The following is a 24,983-nucleotide window of genomic DNA, read 5'->3' as shown; positions in this document are numbered from 1 at the left end:
GAATTTTGCCAGTTGCAATCAAGGAGTCTAATTCACTGTGATCCCCCAGATTGCTTTAGGCAGCCTGACCTTAAAAGCTGTAGAAGTGCCTATGAAGTGCTTTTTGCACCCCCATTTACCAGCCACATGCCTACCATTTAAATCTTGTCAGAATCGTAATTGAAATAACAGAATGTATTAATAGTCAAATATCTGAGATACTGTTAATAATCCCTATGAAACAGAAGAAAATATCAGACACAAGGGACTTAAAAGTAGGGCAAAGCAAAGCTGTTGGTGTTTTCAGAGATAATCTTGCCTGCTAGTACTTTGGAAGTTATGGGCATTGCATGCTGACTGTTCAAATTTTATACTCAATCATAATTCAATCTAAGTAGGTTTTTGACAGCAAGTAAATGCATTATGATTATTTTGAAATCTCTCTCTCTGCTCTTCAACAGCTTGATGTGATATCAGTATTGCCATTTGAAGTTTTATATATCTTCTTTGGATTTAACCCAGCATTTAGAGCAAATAGAATGCTAAAGGTAAGATCTGTGTTAGTAATAGATGGCTAACCACACATAAATGCTTCTAAATCCCAGTGAAAATATGTTTATAATACTTAGGAATATGGAGCTTAGAAAATGAAAAGTATCTTATGGAATCTTCTGAATCTAAGCTACATCAGTATATAAACAGCAATAAATAAATAAATAAATAAATATTATCTAGCCAACTGAAGCCATTATTCTCTTATTTTTCTTGTAGCTTTCTTATAATAAAAAAGCTGTTTTGGGATTAAGAAAGGTTTGTTTCCATTATTTAAATTAGATTAATCTTAAATAAACTGTTTAGTTTTCAAACATCAGAAATATTCATTTAAGATCACTAATTAATGACAATGTATTTTCTCCTGCTGTTGGTAATGTCAGGTGCTTATTAAGCAAAGGTGGAAATTTTAATGACAACATAAGCTGTACACAGCACATTTAACAAGCATGAACCCACTTTTGTTGAGTCCAAAGACACGCAGTGGAGGGGCTGATATGTGGTTAGACAATATCCCTCTGCCTTTATTTCACAATACCTAACAGGCCTCAATATGTTCTCTACACATGAGCACAGTCTCTCTCTGAACTCTCTGTGCTAAATGGTAGGCTCTGTAGTATTCCTTTGACCAGTTTAATGGTTAAATGCTACCTCAGAGCCATATTATTCTTCTCTCTCTTCTTTTGTAAAACTACCTCTGTGTGAATCACCATCAAAATACTGTGTCTGCACAACCAAAACAATTAATGATAGTCACGTATAACAACGTGAATGTCTTTTCAACTTACAAACCATTTATGAAACTGCACTTAATATGGAGCAGCATGTTGACAAAGAAATGGCTTTCATTTAAAGTTGGAAGAAGCAACAAGAACTCTAAGAATTAAATGAGGGTGCTCTTCATTTCAGTCTTCAACAAACTTCATACTTCCATAAATCAGAACCAAAACAGTATGAAAGAATAAAAAGTTAAACTGTACCTGGTATTAGTCAAACAGATGTGTACTGAACAACAACAAAAATGTATGTGGGAATATTATCATAGAATCATAGAATATCTCAAGTTGGAAGGGGCCAAAAAGATCATCAAGTCCAACTCCTGGGTCCACAGAGAATCACCCAAAAATCAGATCATGTGTCTTAGAGTGTCCAAATGCTTCTTGAACTCTGGCAGGTTCAGTGCCCTGACCACTTCCCTGGGGAGCCTGTCCCAGTGCCCGACCACCCTCTGGGTGCAGACCCTTTCCCTAACCCCCAGCCTGACCCTCCCCTGTCCCAGCTCCATGCTGTTCCCTCGGGTCCTGTCGCTGTCCCCAGAGAGCAGAGCTCAGCGCCTGCCCCTCCGCTCCCCTCGTGAGGGAGCTGCAGGCCGCCATGAGGCCTCCCCTCAGCCTGCTCTGCTCTGGGCTGAACAAACCATGATTTGGTTTAGGGCTAAAGGTGAACTAGAAATTATTAACAGGAGGAATTTGATACAGCAGCAATCATTACTATGTAATCGTATATGTGGTTGTTGATACATATGAGCACTTACTGAATAGTTACTGGAATTTCAGAAAAAGAAAAAGTAGAAATCAATTATCTACATCAGTGTGACCTAAACAGCAAGGTCATCTCTGTAATCAGATTAATGGACACTCAACACCCAAAACAATGTTTTACTCAATTTTTATCTTTGCAGTTCACCTTTAGATAAATGTTTAAGGAAACTCAGACTGCTGAAAAATCCATTATTTTCAAAATGTGTTTGTGAACTAATAACAGTATTACTAGAAAAATGTGTGGTGAAAGATAATGATTGGATGACTTCACTTATTTTCCATTCAGCATAACACATTCTTTGAGTTTAATGATCGTTTGGAAGCTATTCTGGACAAAGCATACATCTATAGGTATGTCCTTATTAAATCCTTGTAGAATGCACAGCTTGGCACAGAATGCCTTTCATTCAATGTCGTAAGTTGTCAGTGAAGCACTGGACAGTATATATTTGTCGGCACAGTATGGTAGATTTTAACTGTTCAAATTAAGATCTTTTTAAATATCTTTGTCTTTATTGTAATCATTAAAATAATAAATGTAAAGCTTTATTCATCTACGAAGTCCTGTTCAGTTCAGCTGGTCTGCTTGTGTGCAAAGGCTACTTTCATGCAAAATATTCACCACACTGAGGCTTCTGTCAAAATTTAACTGATCAGAACAATCAGAAAGAAGTTTCTTCAGTGAAAGAGCTAAAGAACAGCTTCTTTAGGTTCTTAGCAGTGCCAAATCCTCAGTAGCTGTTTATTTGTACTTTATAAAAGTTACGAGCTTGAGCCTATATCAACATTTTTCTTCAAACATGCTCTCACCATGAACCTGGCATATACAGAAACTTGATCCTCCACCACATTGACTAAACTTGGAATGAGAATGAACTCAGTACGGCTCTCAAATAGTGATTATAATTGATATCTACTGCACTGTGTTCTCACCTTCTGTATTCACCAAAAGAATTTTGGTTCCAACTCAGGCAGCCCGTGGACATGGGTATGGCAAATTTCATAGGTCAATCAGCAGTCACTGCTGCAGCTAGGACCTGATCAGCCTATCTACTCTATTACCATTATTGCCATTTACTGACAAACATTGTCAACAGCCTTAATTTATCCTGTTCAGTTCTTACACCAACAGATTTCTTTCCCTGTCCCAGTCCGGGGGCAAAATCTTTTTCCTGTATACAGCTGCATCATAAATACCATCTTATTAAAATACGATTACCAACTTATTTCAGAGAGTATTGCACTTAAATGGGAGTCTTTGTATTCGTACATTGCAAATGAGATATTTTATATGATTTAGAAATTCAAAAAGGAGGTTGAAACATGATGTTTCATGTTTTCAGATACCTGTGAAATAAAAAACCTTAGAAATCTCAAAGTTCTACTAAAGTATTTATGAGATGCTGTCCTTCTAAAAGCTTATTTATATGTTATCCTCTCCTTTCACTTACTGAGGAGTTTTCTTTCTTTGTTATGCTTTTTTAAGTCTTGTTGGTACAAAATCAGGCTTCTCTAAATTTCCACAAGGTGAAGAAACTGCTTTTCAGTTTCACAGTGGGCCTGGATGGATTCATTTCTCAAATTCACCAGTTTGCGTTTGTAGGAATAGAGCTAGAAAAAGTTACTGCGCCATTATGGCAGATGCCATAAAAAGGCGCATGCCTATATCTAGGTGCATGCCTATATATTTATGCCAACATATATTGTAGCAAGTGCTTCCAGAACCTTTACTCTGGTCTCAAGAGTCCACCTGCATGGATTCAAACAAGTACCCAAGTCCCAGCATGGTCAGTTTTGCAATAGTACTGTCTCACATCAGCTATCTGCTGTTCTCAACATCTCACAACTCTAAACAGAGCTGTCCTGGAAGTGCACCAACATTTCAACGGAGAAGTCATATTCGGTTGCCAGAATCCTAAACAGTGCAAGTAGGGGGATGGCTCAGTGGCATGGAGTTGCAAAGAGGTCATGCAACGGCACCTGAAGAACAAGTGAAGGAGAACTTAATACAGAAGCAACCACAGAAACATTATCTCCCATTAGCTTAATTTATAGATCCAAGTTAATTAGACCTCATTAAATTATAACCACCATCAAAATATAATCACCCTCTCAGTTACGATGCACTGTGAAATGCATTGCATTCTGGCTGTAGCAGATGTAGCCATTATGGAACAGCCTCTCTGTGTTTAGGCAAGTCCTATACTTTCCTCCTTATTTATCCTTTGGATACATGAATGTTTGAACAGAGAGCTAAATCCAGGAGATCTTCCTTTTGATCCCCATGCACTGAACAGAGAATATACAATGAGATCATTACTGTATTAAACAGGAAGCCGCTCAGTTCGTAAGTAGTTCATCACGAGTGTTCTTTGAAGAACTGGCCATAAGCATAAGAACCAGGATTAGGAATGATATAACTCCTGCTGTAGCCACTAAATCACACTATTTAGCAGATCTACTGTAGGCTTCCTAGCAAAGCTCTTGCAAAGCATTTCATTTCTGACCTCAGACGTTCCTTGGCTTTAGTTCACTGGTTCAGAGCCTATCTTGAACGGCATTTGACAAACACATAATTTTGTACCCTCTAGCCTCATTAATATAGCTTCGCATTTCTGTATATATTCATAGCCAGTAAAAGAGGTGGATTATGAAGTTCTCAGGACATCATGATTTAAAAAATACTCCTGTGTCAAATACTCAAGGAAAGATATTTATTTGACCTTGGACAAACATCAGAGACAAGCTTTTTTGGCCAGCTGTTTTTTTTCACAGAGTCAATACAGGTGGGAGCTATTTAGTGTATGCTTAGTATATACATTATTGACACAAAAAGCAAAGGGTGCCATATTAAAAGGAGGGAAAACTATACATTTTTAACAGGAATTTAGTCATCTGCAATTTGGAATCTGTTGACTTTTATAGGGTCATTCGAACAACTGGATACTTGCTGTTTATCTTGCACATTAATGCATGCTTGTATTATTGGGCTTCAGACTATGAAGGACTTGGCAGCACTAGATGGGTGTACGATGGCCAAGGAAACATGTAAGTCCTTTTCTCTCACAATTAGTTTTCATTGATTTTGCTCCTCCCTTCATCCCTCTCCCTTTCCCATGACTTTGTTTGCAGGTTATGCCCTTACTTTACAAGTGCATAGCTGTTAGCTTGGATAGCTAATTTTTAGAACCATGACTGTTGATTAGCAGCTTTCATTACTAGCACATATTTGGGGAGGCAGGTGCAGTGAATAATTGTTTTAGTACTTTTAGCTTTTATAGGCGTATGAGTCAGTACTAAGCACTAACTTAATTAAACATTTAGAAAGCAACAAAGATCATAAATTAAACTCACTGATTACTTATGCACATGGGAACTGTTAGAAGGATGACAGAACAATACCTCAAAGGAATCAGAGGCACCAATCTTTTTCTGCCACACAGCACTGTCATTAAAATGCAACATTTTATTCCCACTTAGCACCGTTGTGATTGGTCTAAAAAAAATCTACTGACTTTCTCTGATCTTTGGAAAAGGACTTGCTTAACCAGGTGCCAAGGGGTGTCCCCAATAGGAAGGAGTGGATATTGGCACACTTCTCACAAACTCCTTATGACAGAAAAAGTCTAGATGCCATCATTAAGATGAGGGAGAGGAAGCAACAGAAAAGCAGTATTCTGGGTGTAGTTATATAAAAACATATCTAGTATGATCAGATGTATGAAAGAATTTACATTTTTTCAAAGACCACAAAATAGTTAAAGCCCAGAAGCATAATTTGTTCATTAATTGTGTTATTTGCAAAACTGCGTATAATATACTGCTGCTAACATAAAACACCCTTTAAACAACTTTTCACGCTTCTCTTTTAATAGTTTGGAGATGTGCTCTTCTTTTTTGTAATTTTGTCAGACTTCAGAAGTTTGATGTGAAAACACTGTTTTGAAGGGTAAGAAAATAACCTTTAGAGTAAAACACACTTCGTATAAAGTAGCATTGATTTTTAATAGCTAAGGTTCTCTCTCAAAAAAATAAAATAAAATAACATGGCTGAAGTTTTCACACACCACTAAAATACGCAGCTGGAATATTATACCCAGACATGCAAGCAGGCTCATGGAGCTCAGTGGGACCACTTATGTAAGAAAATTGTACACAGGTATTTATTCACAGGATCAAGTATTCTAGAAATCTGTCAAGAAAAATGCATAATGAATTTCTTTTATAGCAATTTCAGTTAATGTTATTCTTGGGAATACTTGTCTTGTAATTAAAAAACAAGTTAACTAAGACTAAGCACCTGAAGGCTCTGAGAATAAAGAGCAGGAAAAAAAATATATATATATATTGAAAAGCCTTCCTGTTTTTCACAGGCAAAATTCAAAATTATTTTACTTTGCATTTATGCAAAAAATTGGTAGAAATTATTTTCTGGCTTGACCACAGACAATACAGTTGTGCCCAGAGGCAATGGTCATGTTTTTTAATGTTTTGTGGTACCTTTTCTGTGAAGAAGCAAAAACATTTTGAAAACGATGTCACACTAGTATCAAATGGGATTTATGGCAGAATTTATTATTAATAGTAATAATAAACTGATAACTTAAGTCATTACACTGAGATGTTGAAATAAAACACGCATAAGAATATATTCATGTATGCTTCTTTAATCCGTTAATCTACCTCATCTGACATTAGTATGCAATTATTCTTTTGCTTCTACCTAATTTATACTATATAAGATCCCAGGTACATGGAAACTCAAGATGTATCCCAAGTTGAGCTGCATCTCACAAAGTATAACCTGTTATCCTTCTAACAGTAAATGGCTTTTGTATAGGATAGTCATCAAATCAAAGACTAAGGCAAGACATACCTATTTGTCAAATATTTGGAAATTTTTGACAGAGAGTCATAGTATGAACAACAGTTATTATTGGAGATGCAGTTTGAAATTAAACATGTCAGAAAATACACTTCAAGGTATATATTTTTCTTTGTTCTTGGTTGTTCCTGTTTTCCAATCTGAGAAAAATATATCAGAATAAGTGACCAGAACTGAAGCATATATTATGGTAGAGCAATAATTTCCTTTCACACAGCAGTCAGAGGGGCAGATATTTGAAGTAAAATATTCCATTGTTCTCATCTAGAATGGGAATGTGTTCAGAAAGAAGATAAAACAAACATGGCTTCTTAACTAATTAAAAAAAGTCAGACAGCATTTTGACATATGAAACAAAACTGTAGCAGTCTCCGATTACACTGACTCAAAGCAAGTGAACTGGCATTGATTTAGTGGCATTAAGGTTTTATGTAGAATCCCTGCTGTGTCCATAAAATATTGCTAGTGATGTCCAAACCAAGTTCTTAAAAATGTCAACACTTTAGGATCATGTTTTTCCCTTTCCCAGGCTAAAAAGAACACACAGACGAGAGTTTCCCTCATCGGTTTGATTATACGTATTCCTGAGCAAGAATACAAACTAGTGAGGTCCAATTTATAACAGCTGTAGCACAGCATTAAAACCACAAGTAAAATTATCAAAGCAGCAATTCTTCCAAACTTCTGCTAGATGTATTCTTTTCCAGTCTGTGTCCAGACTCCAAAATGTTAGCTCCAGTCCAAATAAAAAAAAAAAAAAAAAAAGAGAGATATTTTGCATGGCAGCCTACAATGAAAGCCTTCAACCCGAGCTACAAAGGGCAGTCAGGTTTACCCACACTGCAACACACCCAAATTATCCACCCAAGGTGTTCCCAGCATTAAAACTGCTCTTGATGAACTTCCCATAATTATGTAGATAGACTTCAGTCCCTCCTAATGCAGGAGGGTAGCATCACAGATGCAAAACCATAGCGCAGAGCTTATGTGACCAGAGCAGCAGGATATTGAGAAGGTCTCTTAATTCTAGCTAAGTGAACAATTTGAACCATATGTGTTTATTTTCAGTCTAGTTTAACTACGTAAGTAAGAGGTTGGTTTAATTCCTTGAGAAAATGGACAAATCCTCTAGAAAGTGATTAAAGGCAGGAACCTAGTGTCATGGTTTTGAATCGTCCCCTGGAAGTATCCACCTCACTGCCTATAAGGGAAAGTAAGCCTAAGGAGCTAAAATTCTCATGCAGCCCCCCAGTTCAACAATAAAGTTGGGCAAAAAAATTGTTCCACTTATCTCATGGTATATCTTTCCTGCTGTTTGCAAGCCGTCTACAGGTAGGCTGAAAAATTCTCTAGCATATTTACTATCAAAACATCCATTTGTATCCTAATGAATTTTCTCTATGGCTTGCTGCCTTCCTGCTCTGGGTACAGACGTAGTGGATATTTGGAAATCCCAGAAAATGATCACTGTATGTGTCTAGAACAATTCAATTTCATTGGTTTACAACGACCAATATGCAGTAAGAATGGCATATCTTTAAAGATGTTGCATATGTGCATATCACCTATATGCTGTACTTCCAAATAGGTCTGATGTGTCACACCCACAGAGCTTGCTACAGAGGCAGTTTTGTGCCTCCAAACAAACTGAATACACAGCTGTGGTGGTCTCACCATGATGGGCAGCTGAACTCCACAGCCACTCTCATGCTCCTCCTTCTCAAAGGGAAATGGGGAGAAAATACAATGGAAAGGGCACAAGGGAGGGATGAGATAAGGACAGGGAGATCACTCACCAGTTATCATCATGGGAAAAACAGACAGCATAATGTTATTTATTACCTCCTGTTCCTCTTCCTTACTCTCTCCCCCTGCTCGATGTAGGGTCCCTCCCATGGACGCCAGCCTTCCTGAACTGATCCTGCATGGTGTTCCCACAGGCAGCAGCTCTTCAAGAACTGCTCCCACATGGCTCCGTACCATGGGGTCCATCCCCCCAGAGCAAACTGCTCCAGCACGGGGTCTGTACCACAGGCAGCAGCTCCCCACAGACCCCGTGCTCCTGCGTGGGCTCCTCTCCACGGGCTGCAGCTCCGGCCCAGGGCCTGCTCCTGTGGGGGCTCTCCATGGGCGGCAGCCTCCTCCAGGCCACATCCACCTGCTCCACCAGGGGTCCTCCATGGGCTGCAGCCATGTGGGATCTGCTCCATGTGGGCTGCAGGGGGACAGCCTGCTCCACCAGGGGCCTCTCCACAGGCCACAGGGGAACTTCTGCTCCGTGCCTGGAGCACCTTCTGCCCTCCTTCTGCACTTCTTGGGGTCTGCAGGGCTGGTTCTTATTTCGTGCTCTCCCAGCTGCTGTTGTGCAGCACATTTTTTCCCCCCCCTTCTTAAATCTGCTCTCACATAGGTGCAAACAACATTGCTTAGTGGCTCAGCTCTGGCCAGCAGCAGGTCCAGGAGCTGGCTGGAGCTGGCTCTGATCTGACATGGGGCAGCTGCTGACCTCTGCTCACAGAGCCCACCCCTGCAGACCCCCACTACCAAAACCTTGCCATGTGAACGCAGCAGCCCAACCCATACATATGTCAGACCTAATGCTTTGAGACTTGCTACTTGTAGCCTTATTTTTGATATAAATCATTGTCATTTACACCTTACTCTCTGAGCACATCACACCCACAGTCATTTGATGAATAAGTCATTCAAGAAGGAAAGGTACCAAGGAGGACATCATTAGAATGCCTGTTTATAAAAGCCTCTTCTTTATTCCACTTCAAACCTGTGCTGGTTGTAATCAGAGATTAAAAATGTGACAGCCCTGAAATACAGCTTCACTGGGCTGTGTGAATACCGCCTTAAAATCTGACAGCCATATGCACAAAGATTTGATTTAATTGTATTAACCAAAACCATGTAGGAACTTCAGCATATTCTGAAGTGGACTTTTATAAAAATATATTTTTATTGTCATAACATTACAAGGTGTCTTATATGTTTTTGTTTGTTTGTTTGTTTGTTTGTTTCTGAATGTTTTCATACATAGGACTTATTTCAGGGAAAAATCTAGTAGTCTGATTGCCTGAAGGATACACTTACAGTCTATGCTCTGCAGAGTGAAAATCTCTTTCTCGTCTCATGTTGTTTGCTCCAACAGTAATTTTATAGCAGGCTAGTAAGCCATATGGTAAGCACTGATGTTTTCCAGACACTCTAGCTAGTAGGAAGCAGAGCTGCTAATGCCATTGAAACTGTAGTCTGTTTTTTTCTGGCTTTCCATAAACAAAATTTACAATCTCATTTCTTAGGAAAAACATTCCCTTATATTTCAACACTGTAACGTTTATGTCAGATTAAAACAAAACTAATAAAGTAAAGTAAAAAGAGAAAATATAAAATCTGTGCCTAAGAGACAGTGAATATCATTGTGACTTTATCTGTAGAAAATTTCCTCTGAAGTAAAATTAAAAAAAAAAAAAAAAAGAAAAAAAAAAAAAAACCAACAACACTGTATTAACTACATCTTCAGAAAGGGATGGGCAGTTCTGAAAACAAACAAACAAACAAACAAACAAACACCTCAGGAGTGTATGTATTCTTCAAAGAAACATGTTAAGGATCCCTAAAGTCCTTTCAGGAATTGCTTTCATGCTTCACAGATTCTCTCCCAGAATGGAGATTATATCATGGTGGATTTAACAGTCTTGGCAACTGAGGTCATTGGGAGTGAGGGAGTTTGTTAATTTGTTTCATTTGCTACAGTAATTAAGCACAGAAGTACTGCTAATTTCTTTACATTTTCATAGTCATGAATTCTACATGTTTCAAGCTCTACAGCATTCACACATAACAAATGAATACAATATCAATATGCTTCGTATGACAAATCTTCTTAGACAAGCTAGAGACATCACTTTATGTTTAAATCTGCAATTCCTCCAACAGGTATGTGAGGCTTGTTCTTGCTTTTTCTTTGAGCTACAGAACTCTTGAGTGAAAGCTGCCACTTATGCATACTTTGCTGCAAGTGTGAATAGGTGATGGTGGGTTTTTTTTGAACCTGAGTGAAAATATTGTATTGGTGTAATCCAACTGTTCATTTTGCATCCCTAACAAGGAAAAATGACAGGATGACACATATGCAATTAATTTTTGATTTAAGGACTCTGAATGAAAACTGGCAGTTCTGGCTGTTTAAAACCAGAAAACCAGGGTAAAAGTGATCATCGCTACTGCGTTTCATTAATTTGAAAGCAAGAGAAATGTGACTTTGTAGTGAAAACCAAAAATTGATTGCATGGGAAATCCTGACATTTTAGGTGAAAAGATTTGGAAACACTGTCAAGTTATTTAAAATGGAACATTCTTCACTGGAAGTGGTTGATATTGTCAGTTCACTTTCTTATATTTGAACAAAACTGACCTTCTCATAGTATTGTTACACAAACCATTTATTAATAGGAGTGGAGTTCATATCTTAATAATAAAAAAAAAAAAAAAAGAGATTTAATTTAAAGTGGGGGCCACCAAACTAAAATGTACTCCTGAAGTTTGCAGGCCAATCAGGTTGGCCTCAAATTCAGTGCAGGCATGAGAAGATATATGCTAGACTGTCTATTTCAAAGAAACATCTCCAAAAGCATTTCTTCCGGTTTTGTTGCTGGGGGTTTTGTTGCTTTTTTAAATTTTGTTTTATTTCAAACTCAATAAAATTCAAGAAATAGAATGAATCCTCATTGCTTTAGAAGCTATGGACATTGTTGATAGGAAATCTCACTGTACAATTAAGGAAAACTTACTTCTAATTATTAGAGAAGCTGAAATCTGATTGTATAGAGACTTATAAAGTCAAATTCTAATGATTAGGTGTCCTTTAGAAATATTCCTGGACCATTTATTTGTTAGCTCAGAAAAGAAAGAAACAATAGCACATTCATGGCAATGATTAGAACTAATTAATTGCAGCTGCACTTAATGGGGTACGCTGCATTACTAATGGTTTTCGAATGAAATTTTAAAAAGAATATTAGAGATGCCAAGGCACTTTACATACATAAGTATAGAGTTAGTATGGCTATCCTCACAAAATAAAAAAGAATTCTGTACAGGTCCCTTGTTGTTTTTATAAACTCGTGTTATCAACTAGTGGAAATACAGTGATTGAATGGAATGGATTCAGTCATGCACAGGGCTGTACAAAAAGGACTGTACAAATAGAAAAAAAAGCCTTTGGCCAAAGAGCTCACACTTAAACATGGGAAGAGAGAGACAGCAAATGGATACAGGGAAGGAGGCAATGTAAGCCATATGTTGCAATAGTCTTAGTGACTGACTATTGCTAACTGCTATATTCGCCCTCCAGACCAGGAGAGTTCTGAGAAAAGCCTGAAGGGTGTTCGCATGGACAGCTCTTCCCAGGCATGGGGGAAAGTAGTGAAGGCAAGAAAGTGTTTGTTAAGGTGATAAAAAGTGTAGTCAATGACATAAGTAGCTCCAGTCAATAGCAAAAATTCTGTCTGTATCCACAGGTACCTGAGGTGTTACTACTGGGCAGTTCGTACATTAATCACCATCGGTGGCCTTCCAGAACCACAAACCCTGTTTGAGATAGTTTTTCAACTGCTGAATTTTTTCTTGGGTGTCTTTGTCTTCTCCAGCTTAATTGGTCAGGTACATCAAGAAATCAGTAACTACGTATATTCAATGTACTGTAATGTAGCAATGATATATTCAATTTTATTCTGTTTAGTTCCAGGAAAAAGTTTACCTATAACATGGATGTCCCTCTTTTTCACTGTCATCCACTCTTCTGACTGCTGCATGCATTTAATCAGTTCCTGGTTTTGTAAGCCTTTCACACACAAGTTGATTTAAAGCCAAGTCTGTGCATGACACAGATTATTCTTAAATCTATGTACAATTCCCTTTTTCTTCATCACAGCCAAGGAGGCAGTTCCTTAACATTCACACTCTACTGTTAAATCTGATATGAAAGTTACAATTGCAAGTATAATTATATTAATATGTACAAATTATCAAATAAATCATACTTAATATTACTGAGAATACAAATCGCAAGCTTTCTGTCAAACCAGAATTGAGATATCTTCCATAAGTTACAAAATATTTGTTGATTTGAAAATTGACTATTTTCTATTTCTCTTGATTTTCATATGGCAAGAGGAAAAAAAAAAAAAAAGCCTACAGCAAAGCAAATCAGTTATACTTCCAAACAAATGGAACCCAGCATGGACTATTTCCAGCTTGTAGCTTGTTAACTATTAAATTTGGGCTTTAGGTCCACAGGTTTTAAAATACCTTGCCTACAGAAAAATAGAATGATTCTTATGTCAGGCTGTGTCTTGCATTGGATTCCTTTAGAAGTGATTCCAGGGCTTTTGATTTGTACATGTCTGTTACTGGGAGAATTAATATGAAAAAAATAAAGATATTGGTGATTTTTTCTTTATGAGTTCAGAATGTGAAAAAAAGTTCAGCCAAAGTTAAAAAAATATATACGCCTCTCACAATTTAGAAGTGTGAGATACCCAATTATCATAGAACATTCTTTCCTATCAAATTTCAAATTCATCCACAAACAAGTATTACCAAAAATAAAACCAAAAATTACCAAAAACTGATTATTCATATAAAAGCTCTCTTCCCCAAATAGATCTGAGATTATCTTTTGGAACTAGAGTAGTCAATTGTGGAATCAAAACTTATTAATACACGAGCAGCTTCATTACATATTGTTATAATTCCTGTTTACAAAAATATTTTAAACTTACTGAGTTATTCCCAATTTAGCATAGCTGCCTAAAAATTGTTATTCCTCCAATCAATTGCCTTTCTGTAATAAGAAATAGAATTTACCTCAGTAGCATACTAATCCTTGGCCACTGCAGTGTGAAGCTGTTCTACTAAAAACAAATTACATTTGTGTTGAAATTTTAAATGATGTTCCTGCACTAAAGTCTTCAAGGTCAACTTTCAGCCCAAAGTGGATTTTTAGGACTGATCTAGCTTCAATTTAAACAGTGTCAGGATCTTAGCTCTATTGGTGCCAGCTGATGTTATTACAGAAATTTAGCCTGGTTTGCTTCATTTCTGACTTGCATAGCACAGCAAATGCACAGTAGCTTTATTATAGATGTTTACAAAAGCATTATCTGTATTTTTCATGCAACTACAGAAATAAAAGACAGAAGAGCAAGCTGAAAAACACAAATGATTCCTTTAAAAATAAAAAATATAGACTGTTTCTTACACAGTTAAGTTTTATCTTTAATGTTTCTGAAAAAGCAGATGAAGGAACTATTCAAAACATGGAGTCGAATGCATAATTAATCAGCAATTTTGTAAACAAAAGTTTTATCCTTTTTTTTTTTTATTAATGTCATTGACAAGATACTCAAATCATGACTATTTTTGCTGAAATGTGTAGTAATATCAACTGATGTTTGCAGATGAGAGATGTAATCGGAGCAGCTACAGCAGGACAGAACTACTACCGATCCTGTATGGACAACACTGTCTCCTATATGAACACTTACTCCATTCCAAAAGTGGTTCAAAATCGTGTTCGAACCTGGTATGAATACACATGGGACTCTCAGGGAATGCTGGGTAAGGCTTTCCAATTCCAGTTACACAGAAGCTCAAAAAGAGAATGTTCTGTACAGATATAGCTATAAGGTGAAATGCACATTTCTTCTTTTCTGAATTTCATAGGAGAGAGCAAGAGGAGAGTATTCCATTTCCGTTAGAAAAGCAAAAAACCCCAAAGCAATACAACGCTTCACAATTTCTATTAATTTATGTAAAGTTCTGGTTATATCTTTAGACAAGATATGCAACTTAAAAGACAATTTCTTCTGGTTAGCATATTAGCATCTTCCTCATTTGAACTAATAAATGCTAGAATTACTCCACTAAGTTGTTTTTCTATGCAATGCTCATTTTTATAGACTTTCTTTCATTATTCCTTTATAGTTTCCAACTAATCAGGTTTTCTTTTTTTTTCTTTTTTTTTTTTTTTCTTTTTTTTTTTTTTAATTTCTGTTACAGATGAATCAGAATTACTGGAGCAGATGCCAACCAAAATGCAATTAGCCATTGCAATTGATGTGAACTTTGCAATTGTCAATAAAGTTGACTTATTCAAAGCAAGTACCTTTACAGAAGAATGCAGCAATGATGTGTGGTATTTGTGAGACAGAAACCTTTTTTTTGTGCATCTTGCCACACTTAAGAACGTATTTGTTAATATTCAAGGCAAAATAAGTCTAAGAAATATCTAAGTCAGTGGGGACAAGTCAGGACAAAGACAAGTACCTGCCTTTTTTGTGTTAAATCAGAGATTAAAAAAAAAAAAAAGTGAATGAGATTAAGAAACAGTCCTGTTATACCGACATATTAAAGCTGATGGTCAGACTGTCAGATTCTAGAGTATAACTAATCTCTAGAGCCAAATTTAGAAGAATGTAATTTTTAGTACAGATCACCTTGCTGTCTACGGCCTAGCACTGCCTGAGAGATCACGGTTACTATTTGTTCTGGGAACACAGCTTTGATGTAGTGAATGTTATTTTTAGTAGCTTTTTGTTCAAAGGAGCTTTCTTATCATTATCATGGTAGGTTTCAAGAGAGATTATTTAAATGTGGTATTTAAGATTGGACATTTTACATCAAAAATGGGGAGACATTGCATTTTTAGAAGTAGTCGTGAAATACATTGAGCTTAACCATTTTTTAGGACAGTTGCAAGAAATCAGGGTGTCTGTGTTTAAACATTACATAGTTCCAATGTTTCTGCAACATTTGCTGAAGACTTGGAATTCATAGATTCATAAAAAGAATTTGACCTGCTTTTTTTCCCCTGGGTCAGTATAAAAATCACCTAAAAGACATATAAAACACAGGAAAAAAGCACTGAATGTTGTAGATGTACAGAAGCTCACTCCGTTAAAAAAAAAAATATTAAAAAATTGCTCAACCCAAAGAGAATATTATAAGTATCTGAAATGACATTTCCTTCAATAATTTCTCTCTTTTAAAAGCTGTCCCTTACTATGTTTTCATTTTTCATTCCACTTATGAACCCCTGGATCACTCTTGTATTAACTTGCTGCCCAGTGTAAGCACTAATAATCACTTGTGTTACTAAATCAATACAGAACAATTCTACTTAATTTTAACAGGGCTGTGATACTCAGATGATATATGACATGCTGCTAAGGTTGAAATCCATTGTGTATTTACCTGGTGACTTTGTCTGCAAAAAGGTGAGCATTTCTGTCTCTTTCAAACAATAAATATAATACATATTTTAGAAAAAAAAAGAAAAAAGAAAAAAGAAAAAGAGTTCAGACATAGGTCAATAGTATTCTTTAAATAAAATTAATCCTGAGTGAATTAGATAGCGTAAAAATAATTAAGGTATTCTATGTAATAACAACAAATTTGCTCTCATGTTTCAACACAGAACAAGACAATATGGGTTTTATTACTTATATTAGCCAACAAAATTATAATAGTATGGGAAAGTATTTAATGTAAATATGGCTTGTCTAGGTACACATCATGAAGTTTGAATATTTAAAATGGAGCAAGCTTAATTTTTTATACACATATACATACAAACTTACCCTACAGATCTCAATCCATGATGCTTTGCATATGTTTCATTTGTGTATTCAGAAATACTGAAGTAGAATTACTCAGGAATTTAAATAACCCATATTGCTCCTTACAGCAGGATCTGATCTTGCTTTGCCTTCACTCTGAGCCTGGAACCATCTCCAGACTTAAGCTCAATGCTGACACACTGTCCCTTAGCTATGAAGTGTCTTCTCTTTGCGTTTTAGCTCAAACTTGGTCTTAACAGCAGCACAAGTCTATTTTCAAAGGTTTGTTACCATACTCATAGGCTCTACTGGATGTAATTAAAGCATGGGGGTAAAGTAGCAGTGCTGTTAGTGTTCTTTTAAATAACCCACACTTCACAGCACAGACCATCAGAACTCCTTAACTTAGCTTTAGCCGCTCTGGTCTAGTTCTGGTCACAAAGGTCCTGCTCCCTCAAGGAGCTGAGGAAGGTGGAAGGTGTGGGAGGTGTCCCTGCCCGTGCAGGGGAGTTGAATTAGATGATCTTTCAGGTCCCTTCCAACCCAAACCATTCGGTGATTCCATGATTCTATGCTGTGAACCTCTTTCTGAATGCTGAGTTAGTTCCACCAGTTCCACAATGCAGGAAGTTAAACATTTGTGAATGCACTGAAGGATCAGGTGTGTCCCTTGAAAGACCAATCCCAGAATTACTGATTGCTAGGCAGGGTGGGAGAGTTATTTGCTTGCACAATGCACAGCATTAGAGGATCTTGGAATGTGGCTGGGACTCTACCACAGCAGGTATGACAGTAATGACAGTAACAGGTTCTAGGTCTTGATCCTGCAGTCAGATAAAAACAGTTCTAAACAAGGATGGGTTACAAAAAATGGGAGTATCATTTTATTCCAGCCAGATTTAGAGCACAGAGGACACTCATTTATATAAATCTACAATGTGGCCAACAACCATGGTAGTCCCACTAACACTGTATTTTTTAGCAAGGAATAAAACCCTGTTGGAACCTGAGAACTGGGAGTACCTCCTACCTGGGTGTGCCTCATCATACCTTACCAAAGAGGCTCCAGCATGCAGGTTTTGAAAACCAGATTAAGGGAAAGGAAGTACAAACCCTACATTTTGAATCCTAGCTTTGTTGCTGCTGCATTTTTGCTTTTAAAATGAAATGGTTGTTTTTCTTCAGTTAGTCCAACAGCACAAATGGAAAAATATTTATTTTCCCATTACTGAGATGTTGTGAGGACAGTTATTATCATGTTTGTGAAGTCCCTTCTATTATTCCAGTTTGCCTGCTTTTCATCCTATATACTGATATCATGCCTTTTAATCTCATGAGATCTTGTGGAGGATAAATAAGTGAACTAATAATCTCAAGCTATCCAGCGATTACATAAAAGTAGACCAAGTTTTGAGTGATTTTTTATTCTTATTTTCTTTGTAAATTAGATAAGTGAAGATTAGAATTAATGGAGTGAAAACTAAAACTTTTTAAACCATGAAGCACAGGGGTTTTCACACTTCTGCTATTGAATGTTCTGCTGAATTACTTTAGTTTCTACCTGGATAGTTGATGGAAATGACTGATATAATCTTGTTTATTATCTAGTCTTCATTTTTCAAGCTGGCCTGGATAGTCTTAATTCTACTCAAATATTAACTCACATCACAATTAGATCTGCCAAAGTCAGTCCTTGCACGTGTGTTCAGTGCTAGAAAAAGTGGGACAAAAATTAGTTTCTCTATAATAATGGCAAAACAGTGTATAAGAACAATGAAATTTATTTAAATGGAAGTTTTTCAGATTATTCTATGTTAAAAAATTAGATTGTTATATGTTTCTGTGTCCAGGGAGAGATTGGCAGAGAGATGTACATCATCAAACAAGGTGAAGTTCAAGTCCTTGGAGGTCCTGATGGTACAAAAGTCCTGGTTACACTAAGAGCAGGAGCTGTATTTGGGGAGATCAGGTAGGTCCATCGCTATTTTTAACACTTCCTTTAGAACTGGTCAAATAATCAATGTTTTATAATAAATAATTAACTGGTTAAATAATTAATTTAACTTCTCTTGTAAGCATTGGGAGGCTGGAAAGTTGGGTAAGATCAGCCAAGAAGACAGTGAGCATAGAGATATAGGTAAGTGAAGGAAAAACTAAGTAAATGAAAACTTGGAGACTAATCTGGCAAGATCTGAGCCTTCTAAACAACAAATAATGTATAATCAGTGTTTTGGGAAATGTTCATAGGGATTTACAGATGGACTTCTCCTTCAGCATTTAAAAGATTTAATGCATCTTCCTGTTGCAAGGTCTGCAATAGGGCAGGACTAAATGTATTTTATTGTCTGTATAGTGCGACTAAGTGTACTTACAGAGCAGATAGTAAAAATGATAATTTCCAACAAAGGAGATAAAAAATCTGAAATCGCAAACCAGAGTGGTTCTTGAGGCGCTAAAGTAGGGATTAAGTTGCCAAAAGTCATCATCTGCATTTTAAAACATATTTGTTTAAGAGCATGCATAAGAGAAAAAGGCTGACAGATCAGGTTTTGGGGTCTAAGTTTCGCCATAAAAGAAAATTTTTCTCAGATGGCTACAAATGTTTTTTATATTCTCCACATAGCTGCTATGTGGAGAGTTGCAATCCATTAACTCTTATGTGTCTTGTTCACCAATTAACCAACCAAGTGCTAGATTTTAGGCATTGCATCCCCTGCTGAGGTTGGCTTGAAGAAAAGTAATAAAATGCATGTGCTCCTGCATGTGATAAACTGGATTCTTGATTTCTTCCAGCTGCCTTCCTGTTATTGTTAATCCTCTTGCTGGTAGCTTCAATCTGTCTTTTGAGAAGTGGCAATTAGCTCTATGCTAGGTTTACATTTATCTTCTACTGCGTCTCCCTTTGTGGCAGTGGAAACATTCCCATTTATTCAGTGATGGGTGTAGAGGACTGGCTGAGACCTGCACCTGAAAAACACCTGATATATCCCGCAGATACAGGCGTTTCTCATTGAGTGGGAAAGTGAGATTGTATCAGCTCTTCACATGAAGGTTATTTTAAAGGTATTTCTCTGTGTGGCAATACAATACCAAAACAAAGCCTCAAAATAAACTGCTGGAAAGACCGAGAACACACTGATTTTCAGGAAGGGCTAGATACTGAAAAGATAAAGGAAAAAAGCTGCAGCAGCCCAGATATGTAACTCTCACCTAGTTTTTCAATTATTTATTAGTTTTGCAGTTGGAGCAAGGACTTTTTTTTTTTTTAAACTGAAAAATGTTAGTCATTGGTTTGAAAACAAGGAAAGGATTTTCAACGTTTTGATCTAATAAAAGTGAGTACTCATTTCCATATGAGAACTACACAGCTGCCTTTAAAGATGCATTTCCTGATATATTTTACTTTTCATGTAATTGCCAGCAAAACCCTCAGCAATGCGCTAACCCTACACTCCTGGTCTTGTTTTATTCATTATTGACCTACTGCGTTGGTGGAGACAGCACACCGGTACAGACACAGCTACTTTGCATATAAATGACAGGCAGTGGATAAACTCAAGGAGAAAATATATAGGAACTGGCAGACATCTCCAAAATTGGAAAGCAAAGACATGAAGCACTAAGTATATCACCAGAGATTTATCCATTTCCTTGCGGTGATGTGTTAGAAAATAATGAGTTTGTAGAGCACCCCTCTTTGTAAGTTTTGTCAAGGTCTTCTGAGTATTGTATAGCCAAAGAAAACGGAAGAAAAAAAAAGTATTTAATAGATGAGGTATTGCTTCATTTAGCACAACCACACTATGAATGCTGAGGGGAATACTTGTTTAGCACATGGTATTGGACCGTCACGGCTTTCCTTCTGATGTTTGGATCAAGATTTGTTTAGAGAATTGTGTCAGCTTCATAAGATACTTGCAATTTAACCTTACTGTTCAAAATGCATATAAAGCGTGCTTATAAAGCCTCCTTGGTCAAAGGAGTTGAAGAAAACAAAGAATGTTCATTCATTTCAAAAAAAAAAAAAAAAAAAATCCTGAATTATACTAGGAGGTCAATCCAATGCAAGACTAATGTTCAAGCCAGTCCTTTGCCAATTCCATCCTCCAAAATTGTTACAGAAACAGATTAAGTAATAGGAGCTACCTTCCAATTAACATCTTACCCTCATTACTACTTTCCTGTATAGATAATATCAGTTTGGGGAAACAAAATAATCTCAGAAACAGAGGCAAACATTTTTTTTTTGCCTTGCTGACTTAATGAGAGCCTGTCTGTACAGGCAATTGAGAGAGAGAAATTCAAGACAGGGAAACTATAACACAACACTTCATTAGCCCAGACAAGTTTACACTTTAAGCCAGATGTCCTCATTCATTCATTTAATGTTATTTCACTAGAACAATTTCCTATCAGAAAATGGTAATTCTGGAAAAACTAAAGCATTTTTGACAGGAAGAGCTCTAAATGTTTGGTCTCATCTTTAGCGTTTCAGTGGTTTTTGTAACTTAAATTTTTAAAATAAAAGTCAAAGCTAAAAAGAATATTTAGCTTTGTGAAAGTTTAAATTTTCTGCTTTGGCCCAGCAGCAGCTGCTGCTTTTCAGTGAGCTCTGCCATTTGGTGTTTGACATTCTTCTCAGAAGCCAGATCCAGACCCTTTCCTAACTTACCAGTTCTTTCCATATGCAGGCTGAGGAGCCATCACCCTGCAATGGTGATATGCACACCATTCCCTGGATCAATTTGCTCATTTCAATGAATGGCAGCTTGCTATTGAGATCAGCTATAAAAGAGGAGTAGATAAGCTGAGTCATCACTTTGACAACTTCATAACTCTAAATTAAATTTGCTATCATAAGAATTCAGAAGTTATCTCATACAAGTATAAAAGCATTTCAGGCTAACTGCAGTAAAAAATGCAAGGTAAAAATGCAATTTTCTTTATTATTATAGATATTATAGCATCAAGAGCCATTGTAAGGCAAATGCCAGTTATCTTTAAAGATTTACCCTATCAAATAACTCTTAGCACACTAGCCACAAAAGGTTGAGTCATGAAGCCCATAATGCTGCCTTTAGTCAAAGATGATTCTGTTTGAGCCTCCCCTGTAAAATTCACCTCACATCATCACCATAATGAAAAAGCCGATCTCTTTAGTCCTAGTCTGCCTCAATAAAATGAGGTTGTTGTTAGGAAAGCCTGAAAATGATTGTTCAATGACTTGTTGAGATGCAATTCATCAGAACTCAAAAGCTGTTTGCAATTTTCTTCAGCTGCTTTTCTTATTGTGCAAATACTTTTTTTCCTACAAAATAGTACAGAATTGTTTAAAAAGACAATATACTGCATTTTCAGCTTGACTTCATATATTGATTGTTATCTTGAATCAAAGAAAAACTGTGAATATGTATGTAAAAATAGCCTTGTACACACAGTTACAAATAAAGAATCACAAGACCTCTGCATAATCTAGTATTTATAAATGCTACATACATATCCTCTATACTTAGAAACTATTAATATATCCCAATTAATATCGAGGATAAAGTATTAGTTCACCCTTGATAGGGTCCCAATTAGCCTTTAATAATGACCTTTAAATTTAGATATTATTATTCTTCATAAATAGTAACTCACAGGGAAACATTTAAGGGACAAATTTCTAGGGTGAATCTCCTCAAATATTGATAAAGCAATTTTAGTATTGAGAGCAAAATGCAGCTTCCCTTGCTTATCACCACAGCTGAGAAATGAATTCTTTTAATCTGAGAAATGAATTATTTTAATTTTGTAACACCTTACTTTCAAAACAAAATAGCCGCCTTTTTCAGGCAGACACATCTGTAACTGTCAGCCTGAAAGACCTTCCTAATCCTTTTCAACATCCAACATCCAAACTTGCCAACATCCAAATGTGAGATGTGATATGTGGGACAAAACAGAGACCAACAGAAGTTATTCACTCAGGAAAATTATAATTCTTAGAGTCATTTATTGTAAATAATGCTTTGAGTAGTAATGGACTTGTTCTGCTCTCCTTATGGTGTTAAATCACTTCCAGCAATAAAAATGAGGAAATGCCAAGTTCGCACACAGACTAAAACAAATTCAGTCCTTGCAGTAGTGTCTCCTGGGTGTCTACCCAGCAAGACTTTTCTCAGTCCTTAGGACCAGCACAATACCAACCAGAAGTGACAACTTGCCTTCTTGCAGCATCAGCCAGAACAGTTGGGTACATAAGTGAGCTTTGCAGTGGAGAGCCACCAGCAAAGATATTCCTGACTAGGGCAAGTAATGAAGTAACTGACAATATTTATTTTCATTGCAGCCTATTAGCTGCAGGCGGAGGAAATCGAAGGACTGCCAACGTAGTGGCTCATGGCTTTGCCAACCTTTTCATTCTAGACAAGAAAACACTCAACGAAATCCTGGTACACTATCCTGACTCAGAAAAACTTCTGATGAAGAAAGCAAAGTATGTCCTAATAACAGTTTCTAAATCACATTGTTTAGCTGCAGAACAGACAGTTGTGGCTCTAGATGCATTTGCATTTCTTGGAAGAACAACAAATATATGCATGTTTGTACTTAGGGGTCAGATTTGTCTGGTAATACTTAACAGAAGTCATAGTCTTGGCAGGTAATCCAAGAGTTATGGGAACATGGTAAATAGAATAAAGTCTTGAACACAGCTGAATTCTCCCTTGTACTTAAGGTAACAAAATAGGAGATAACAGATGAACATCAGGACTCCTTAGGTAGCCAAGGCAAACAGATTGCAAGACAGATGCCAGTTAAGCTGTAGGTTTTCAAGGGTACAACTGAAGATCTGCAATTAATTCTAAAGAGATATGCTTCAATGCACCCACAGTCATATGCCTTTCCAAAGTCTCAAAGAGCAGTTAGAAATGGATTTAACGTAAGGCCTGAAAAGATGAAAGATAATCACACAGATCTGAAAGGTGTGCATTTTGTGCAAATGGATTCTGAAATGGGATTTTGAACAGAAACTGCTTCTCATCTTGCTTTGGCTGTAGCTTGCTAGGATCACAGTTTATCCTAGCTTTGACAGGGCAAAATGTGGTCATATTTTGTCATAAGACTATAGAAGTGAGTACCTTGTATCAGGTTGAAGTGCATAAATCAGTTTGTCTTTACCAGTAGACTTCAGCACTCGTATTGTTCTTAGCTGTTGCCTTGCATTGGCATCAAAGTTTGGAAGAACGATCCCAGACTTAAAATTCCACCAGAGAATGCTAGCATAGGCATGACATTTTGCTCATGAAAGTGCTAGCAAATGATTGCATTCAGCTTGTTTCAGCAACTCTGGTTATCAAATGACAGCACCTTGCGAATCATTACATCCCTGAGGAACACGGGACCTAATGCAGAATGGGCCATCTGAAAAGCATAAGCGTCAAATCTGCAGGAAATTTCCCCAAATGGTCTGTTGAACTCTTGTCCATGGCATTCCCAGCTCATAAGGTAGAACAAGAATAAAAGGAAACCTGAATCTGAACATTTATATTGGACAGTATAAAAAGTTTACTAGCCAAAAACATTGAACAGTTTAAATTCTATCTAAGTCAAGCAGGATGTGCCAGCCAGTCACTGGGGACAGCCTGTGACAGTAATGAATGTTGAAAAAAGCAAAAGTCTCTCGACAGCTCTGGAATCCAGATTTACTGAAGACCAGCAGCATACATACTTGGCTTCCAGACTCAGTGATGGACCCCTGAATAGTACGATGTGATGCCCATGGCACCAAACAATGCAGACACACAGATCTTGCTCACCTGTTTTCACATCTGGAATCTTCAGAGAGGCCGGTTGTCAAAACCAACACTAGAAGGTAGAAAGGCAGAACAAATCCACTGACTGATGGTCACCAGCAATCACCTTTCTGACTTCCATCATCTTTCTAAATAATGGTACAAGCATCAAAACTTATTTCTGATTCTCTGTCCTACACTACTTTCTCCTGCTTTCTTGCCCACCCTAACCTAATCTGTGAGAGATGTGCCACACTGAAAGGCTGGTTAACTATTACTTACACAAGCATCAGCTAAACTCCAAATAGAGAAATAAATGCTCTTGATTTGCATCTAGAAGGTCAGGTAGGAGACTTCCACCCCCCTCAACTATTTCTCACCTTACTAAGCTCTCATCTGCTTTGTGACACCTTAATTTGAGCCTGCACTAGTTTAGACTACAGCAAATAGAAAAAGAACTCCAAATTAGAATAGCAGCCTGCAGTTTACTAAGTGATGCCAAAGCCAGTAAAACCCTTACCCTTATCAGTTTTGCTCTTGCCACTGCATCTGGGATTAAAAAAAAAAAAAAAAAAAAAAGAGGCTAGAAAAGGTGTCAGGTTTTCATCCATGAATGTGGCAT

General features: G+C 37.0%; 1 protein-coding gene across 1 annotated transcript in view; it reads left to right on the top strand.

The window, feature by feature from the left end:
- The window catches only part of CNGB3 (cyclic nucleotide gated channel subunit beta 3), a 32,160-nt gene that overhangs the window by 6,903 nt on the left and 274 nt on the right, over positions 1-24,983 (top strand). Inside the window, exons 6-14 of the mRNA XM_032181143.1 lie at positions 441-527; positions 2,359-2,423; positions 4,998-5,120; positions 12,486-12,627; positions 14,427-14,586; positions 15,028-15,125; positions 16,161-16,244; positions 18,437-18,555; positions 22,918-23,064. Coding sequence (XP_032037034.1) covers positions 441-527; positions 2,359-2,423; positions 4,998-5,120; positions 12,486-12,627; positions 14,427-14,586; positions 15,028-15,125; positions 16,161-16,244; positions 18,437-18,555; positions 22,918-23,064 — 1,025 coding nt within the window. The remainder of the gene's footprint in view (positions 1-440; positions 528-2,358; positions 2,424-4,997; positions 5,121-12,485; positions 12,628-14,426; positions 14,587-15,027; positions 15,126-16,160; positions 16,245-18,436; positions 18,556-22,917; positions 23,065-24,983) is intronic.

This window comes from Aythya fuligula, chromosome 2 (assembly GCF_009819795.1).
Source record: "Aythya fuligula isolate bAytFul2 chromosome 2, bAytFul2.pri, whole genome shotgun sequence".
NCBI classification, from domain to species: Eukaryota; Metazoa; Chordata; class Aves; order Anseriformes; family Anatidae; genus Aythya; species Aythya fuligula.
This window is presented reverse-complemented; position numbering and strand designations above follow the sequence as displayed.